The sequence below is a fragment of the Tursiops truncatus genome, chromosome 9 (genome assembly GCF_011762595.2).
Source record: "Tursiops truncatus isolate mTurTru1 chromosome 9, mTurTru1.mat.Y, whole genome shotgun sequence".
NCBI classification, from domain to species: Eukaryota; Metazoa; Chordata; class Mammalia; order Artiodactyla; family Delphinidae; genus Tursiops; species Tursiops truncatus.
The window spans coordinates 49840669-49846668 of NC_047042.1; the positions used below are offsets into that span (position 1 = coordinate 49840669).

The 6000-nt window shown below is 43.0% G+C and overlaps 1 protein-coding gene across 1 annotated transcript in view; it reads left to right on the forward strand.

Moving 5' to 3' along the window:
- The window catches only part of PEX1 (peroxisomal biogenesis factor 1), a 73619-nt gene extending 69865 nt beyond the window's left edge, over positions 1–3754 (forward strand). The window contains exon 24 of the mRNA XM_004310979.4: positions 3240–3754. Within this exon, the coding sequence (XP_004311027.1) occupies positions 3240–3324 (85 nt within the window). The 3' untranslated portion in view covers positions 3325–3754. The remainder of the gene's footprint in view (positions 1–3239) is intronic.
- The last annotated feature ends 2246 nt before the right edge of the window (positions 3755–6000 follow it).

Below are 6000 nucleotides of genomic sequence, written 5' to 3' on the forward strand. Positions count from 1 at the left end.
ACCATATGCCAGTGCATATATATGGAATCTAAAAAAGAAAAAATGTACTGATGAACCTAGTGGCAGGGCAGGAATAAAGACGTAGACATAGAGAATGAACTTGAGGACATGGGGTGGGGAGGGGGAAGCTGGGACGAAGTGAGAGAGCAGCATGGACATATATACACTTTCGAATGTAAAATAACTAGTGGGAAGCAGCCGCATACCACAGGGAGATCAGCTGGGTGCTTTGTGAACACCTAGAGGGGTGGGATAGGGAGGGTGGGAGAGAGACGCAAGAGGGAGGATATATGGGGACATATGTATGCATATGGCTGTTTCACTTTGTTATACAATAGAAAAACTAACAGTATTGTGAAGCAATTATACTCCAATAAAGATCTATATATAAAAAGAAAAAAATCATGCTGCTTGTCACTTCATGTCTCAGATCCTGAGTCTATTTGGCTGCCCACCAGTTACAAGCTGATACTTATATCTTCTGGCTGGCTTCTCTCTGGTTAAGCCAGAGAGAATATTTTCACTGGTCATGAAGCCAAGCTCTCAAGACAGAACAAGACGAGGGGAAACCTCACCCATTTTTTAAATATAAGGGACCCACAGCAAAGTTTGTCTAAACAGATGCAGGTCCATTAGAACTGTGAAGTCACCAGTCTGTGAGGCTGGCCGGAACAACAGGCTCAGAGGACCTATGCCTGCATTTCTACACTATGGCTTTCCTCCTTATGAAAAGTGACACAAAAACTAGGGACAAAAGAAAACAATAGGGCTTCCCTGGTGGCGCAGTGGTCGAGAGTCCGCCTGCTGATGCAGGGGACACGGGTATCGTGCCCCGGTCCGGGAAGATTCCACATGCCGTGGAGCGGCTGGGCCCGTGAGCCATGGCCGCTGGGCCTGCGCGTCCGGAGCCTGTGCTCCGCAACGGGCGAGGCCACAATGGTGAGAAGCCCACGTACCGCAAAAAAAAAAAAAAAAAGAAGAAGAAGAAAACAATAACCATGGAGGAAGTGGATCAATAGAAAACAAAAGTACTCAGAACAGCTCTTTTCCAGAGTCACTGTTCCTAAGGAACTAGTTTACACAAGTATTTTTCTCCTGCTAAATTTAGAAATGGACTCTCACCACTTCCAGGAGATTGACGTGGTAAGGATTCTTACCATCTGCTGGCTCTTGTCAGAGGTCCCAGGATCTCCCACCTGCAGCCCCAGAGCAAGTGGTGTCCAGCCAGTGGAGCCCCCCATGCGTACCAAATTGTAGGGATAGAAAAATTTTCCCTTCCTCCCTTCTAGGTTCTTTGGCTGATCTAATAATTAATTGACATAAGATGTTACCAGGTGAAACACTAATTTCGTACATACAGGAACCCCATAAGAATGAGACTCAAAGGCAGTCTCCAGTTGAGGCTTATATACTGTCCTGAGCTAAGGAAAGGGATAGGGGCCTGGGGCTTCAGAGGGGAAGAAGGCAATTCACAGCAGATGAGAAGAGCAGATGTTTGCCACGCAGATTAAAAAAAAAAGTTCTCTCTGGTAATAGCTCTCTTTCTGGTGCAGGCCCCCTATCTAAATTCTTTTAGCCAGTTAAAGGAGAGGTTAAAAAGCTTTTCCTGAGTCTGCTTGAAAGGTCTTGATTCCTTTCAGCTCAAAATAATCCACATGCCAAAGTGGTTCATTTTGAGGGTGGCATATTCTCTCCCCCCTTCAACATAATATGTACTCATTGCAGAAAAATCAGAAAACAGAGAAGGGGAAAAAAAACAGAAATTTCCCTTAACCCCACTACCTCCCAAAGCATACTTATTTGTATGCTTATATGTTTTCTCTTACTAAAATAAGACATTCTGCACATATTGCTGTAGAGTAGCCCCCCTTTCATCCATACATACATCTTTAATATTCTTCCACATTTTAAATACATTACTTTATTATTATTATTTTTTTTTTGTATGTATGCGGGCCTCTCACTGTTGTGGTCTCTCCCGTTGTGGAGCACAGGCTCCAGACGCACAGGCTCAACGGCCATGGCTCACGGGCCCAGCATCTGCAGCATGTGGGATCCTCCCGGACCGGGGCACGAACCCGTGTCCCCTGCATTGGCAGGCGGACTCTCAACCACTGCGCCACCGGGGAAGCCCCATACTACTTTGTTTTTACTGTCATTTTATAATATAGATATACCATAACATCCAATTTTGGACATTTAAGTTGCATCCACGTTTTCACTATAGGCAATGTGATAATGAACATTCTTATACCTAAATGTTTGCACATATCCTTACTTATTTCACTGGGATAGAGGTAGAATTGTTGCATCACAGTGTACTCACATTTTTTAATGCTTTTGAAATCTATTGCCAAATTGTCTTACATAAATACCATACAATGTATTTTGCAACAGCAATATAATTATAGTACCAGCTTCACCGCATCCTAATGTTAAATATTGTAGTATTTCTCTAAACTTGGCCAATTTGATTGGACAAAAATTATATCTTGGGCTTCCCTGGTGGCGCAGTGGTTGAGAGTCCGCCTGCCGATACAGGGGACATGGGTTCGTGCCCCGGTCCTGGAGGATCCCACATGCCGCGGAGCGGCTGGGCCCGTGAGCCATGGCCGCTGAGCCTGCGCGTCCGGAGCCTGTGCTCTGCAACGGGAGAGGCCACAACAGTGAGAGGTCCGTGTACCACAAAAAAAAGAAAAAAGTTATATCTTAAAATTTTACATTTCTTCAGTTAAAATACAGAAGTTATGTTTTATATATTAATCATTGCCGTTGGGGTTTTTGTTTTTTTTTTTTTTTCGGTACGCGGGCCTCTCACTGCCATGGCCTATACCGCAACGGAGCACAGGCCCCGGACGCGCAGGCTCAGCGGCCATGGCTCATGGGCCCAGCCGTTCCGTGGCATGTGGGATCCTCCCGGACCGGGGCACAAACCGTGTCCCCTGCATCGGCAGGCCAACTCCCAACCATTGCGCCACCAGGGAAGCCCCTGCCATTTGTATTTTATCTTTTCTAACTTGTCTATTCATCCCCTTTGTTCTCTTTTTCTATTAGAGTGTTCAACTTTAAAAAATTTACGTGTAAGAACTTCCTTTAATTTCTTGCAAATATTTTTTTTCCAGCTATTTCTCTTTTGTTTCTTAAAAAATTGTGTTTGGAAACAAACCATTGTTTTTTGTTTTATAAGTTTAGCATTTACATGTATTAAATGTTACTTTTTTTTTTTTTTTTTTTTAAAGGTATGAAAGCTTTCAAAATCCAAAGAAGAGAAAAAATCAAAGTGGAACAGTGTTTCGACCTGGACAGAAAGTAACTCTGGCATAAAATATACTTCTGATTTTTTTGTGTGTTTATGTCTGGTGGTTTGTCCCTGTGTTGTAACAGTGAAAATGGTGTCTGTACATTTCTTTTTAATTTAACTTAATGTGTTAATCTATAAAATCAAAGATTGGTAAACCTGTGTTTATGTAATGATCAGGGTTACTTGATATTAATACTTTAGAATAAATTGGGATACTTATAAGAGATTCTGTATTTTATTACCTATATATTTAAATCCTTAATGAAGTAATATTGGCCACATGGAATAATTGATTTTTTCTCCTTTGAAGAAAAAAAGAGAACGTATTTAAATACATTTCTTAGAATTCACTGTCAGTTGCATATTCAGCATCTTTCTTGCATCTGACAAGCTTTATGCTTAGCACCTTCTTGACTGTTTTGGAAATAAAATATCCAATTATCTATCTACTGATCCAATTATCTGTTCTGATTATCTGAAAATGTGGAATTTACACACAATTTAAATAAATTTAGTTGTTCCTTCAATCAGCAGTGAGATGACATCCCCCTAATATACTACATCCAGCTGCAAGGCCATGAGCCTGAATGATGTCCATTCCTCCCCCAGCTCCATGACGACTTTATCTGGATGTGCTCTGATCTACGAACTAAATTGTAAAGTCAGTCACTATCAGCACAAACTATATATAGTAATGTGGTAAAGGGAAAGGAGAAAGCTAAGTAGAATATGCAAATAAATGCATAAGACAGCAAAGAAAAATGCACAGGCTGTAACCATTGCCCTTTCTGCAATTAATCATGAGGCCATGGCTGATGTGTTTCATTTCTCTCTTCCATTACTTATTCCATGTTCCTCTGACTTCAGCCCTCACCTTAGTGGATTAGAGGCCTTTACTAAGTGGGATGGTCTAAACCTTCATTTCCATCTGCACCTTTGGTGGCCTAAGATTGCAGATGTCTTCCATTAAATTTACCATGAACACTCAGTATTACAAGGTTCCCGTCATACTCTGTATTCACTCAGCCAATATTGTAATCCTCCCCTTTCAAACCACTGGAATCATCACTATGTTCCCCTCATAGAAGCAGTCCACCTTTGCTTCCCTCTAAACCAGCAAAGCTCAGAATCACAAGGAATGCAAGCAAAGATGTTTGAGTCACTAGGTATTAACTGAGAAGTGCCATTCTCCCGTGCACTTTGGTTCCCAGATCCTTCTATTAAAGCCATGGTCACTGGTTCACAGTATATACTATATGCACTACATCTTGCAGAAGAGGACTCTACCCTCACAGAGTTATCTCGCCAAAAGGCCAGCTGTTTCAGGGTGAGGGGTATTTACAGTAAGTCCAGGGAATTCCCTGTAAAGTGAGTTTCATGATCAGAAGCAAGTGTCGTAAGGGATAGCATAACAGTGAAAGCCATCTGGTGAGTCCCTGAAAGATGGTGGTGGCAGAATTTTGGAGGACAAGGCAAATCCAATTCCAGAATGTGTCACCTTCAGGGAGGACAAATTGCTGCCTCATCTCTTTTAGGAGAGGGACAAATGTAATCAACCTTCCACCAGGCACGGGCTGGCATCCCCTGGTATGTACCTACGTGGTTATTGCTGCATACTAGTAGGCTGTCAGGGTAGGTGGATGGTCAGGTCAGCTGCAGTGAGGGGAAAGCCACATTGTAGAGCACACATAGACCCCCATCCTGGCCACCATGGCCACTTTGTTCAGGAATACAGTAAACAAGTACTGGGTAGCTGGAAACAAAGGCTGATTGATATCCATAGAGAGGTCATCTAGAGCACCTCATTATTAAAAGCACTGAGGACTTTTAGCTGAGCATTCACACAGGACACAAACATTCTCACTCTGAATCCATTTCAAGAACTCTGGCCATACCTTTCTCCCAGACCTCCTCATGGCCCCTTCTCCAATCATGCTGTTTCCAAATCTGATCATTTAGTTAAGTTACTAGCCACTGTCTATGAATCAGCATGGATTTCTATATCAGACATCTCTACCTCCTGGCAAAATGGAAGAGACAAGTTCAGAAAATCTGCTCCCTGGGATGATTTCCTACTCTACTGGTCGTCAAGGCTATCCCCTCAGTATAGCAGAAATGCCTTCACTCTGATGCATTCACAGTGGAGTTCTGGGTCTCTGGGAAATCATGCTGATGCAGACCGAGCATCTGTTAATCCCCAGAAGGTCTGGTTATTTCTCAGGACACCTGGGAAATGGCCTGGTGAGTGGCTTTGGGTCCTTTGGGGAAGACTTAGAGGAAGGAAGATCCGTAGCAAGTATTCATGATGTTATCACAGGGCCATTTCCCTAGACACTTGACTTCTCCTGCATTCTTGGTCTGACCTAGACCTGAGGTTGGGTCAGGGGCCATGACTATATTGCGAAGACTTAAGTCAGGCCTTTGTTTACTAACAGAGAGTTTTTAAAATAATAAAAATCAGGTAGCATCTTTGACCATCTATTTTGGTCTTAAGGACCCCACAGTTAGGCAACACCAAAGATCCCTGTAGGTCAGACTGCTGTAATTAATGCACTGGCTCTGCTGTTGATTATAGTACCCACATCCACCTGGCCTCTCACATTGCAGCTACCTGACCTCACCCCTGCTGCCCCAGGATCCATCATCACTGAAATCAGCATGTTTCTACTACAGTATCTCCCACTTGTGTTCTCATCGAT